The sequence below is a fragment of the Penaeus monodon genome, chromosome 21 (assembly GCF_015228065.2).
Source record: "Penaeus monodon isolate SGIC_2016 chromosome 21, NSTDA_Pmon_1, whole genome shotgun sequence".
NCBI lineage: Eukaryota > Metazoa > Arthropoda > Malacostraca > Decapoda > Penaeidae > Penaeus > Penaeus monodon.
This window is the reverse complement of record NC_051406.1, coordinates 14,160,627-14,161,049: the sequence shown is the minus strand read 5'-3', so window position 1 is coordinate 14,161,049 and position 423 is coordinate 14,160,627. Positions and strand designations below refer to the sequence as shown.

At 35.5% G+C, this 423-nt stretch overlaps 1 protein-coding gene across 1 annotated transcript in view; it reads right to left on the bottom strand.

Moving 5' to 3' along the window:
* The window catches only part of LOC119586251 (RUN domain-containing protein 1-like), an 8,728-nt gene that overhangs the window by 5,136 nt on the left and 3,169 nt on the right, over positions 1–423 (bottom strand). Inside the window, 1 exon segment of the mRNA XM_037934956.1 lies at positions 176–270. Within this exon segment, the coding sequence (XP_037790884.1) occupies positions 176–270 (95 nt within the window).

Below are 423 nucleotides of genomic sequence, written 5' to 3'. Positions count from 1 at the left end.
AATATTCGTAATGATACATGCATGTTACTTCTACACTGCATCACAAACCATATCAGTCATAAACAGCCTTTTTGAGAGTAGAAAGCCTCACAAAGAACCTTGTTTACAATACAGTAAATTATCCCATTGCAAGCCAATCTTTGACCAAAACATTTACTTCACAAGATCAACTTACCTCACGAATTGCACTATCGACTTGCACTTTTAAATCATCCACGCTTAGTCTGTCAAACTCATCTACATTTAAGTTCAGCTTCCCTTTTAGCTGCTCTGTGGAGGGAAATAAAGAAAAAAGTTTTAAGCACTTTATATTTGTCATAAATCACCTGAGTAGTGACTGGGGGGGGGGGTGAACATATATTACCTAAGAATTATAAACATAGTAGCTTAGGAAACATGGAAAATTAAAAACAAGATTATGGG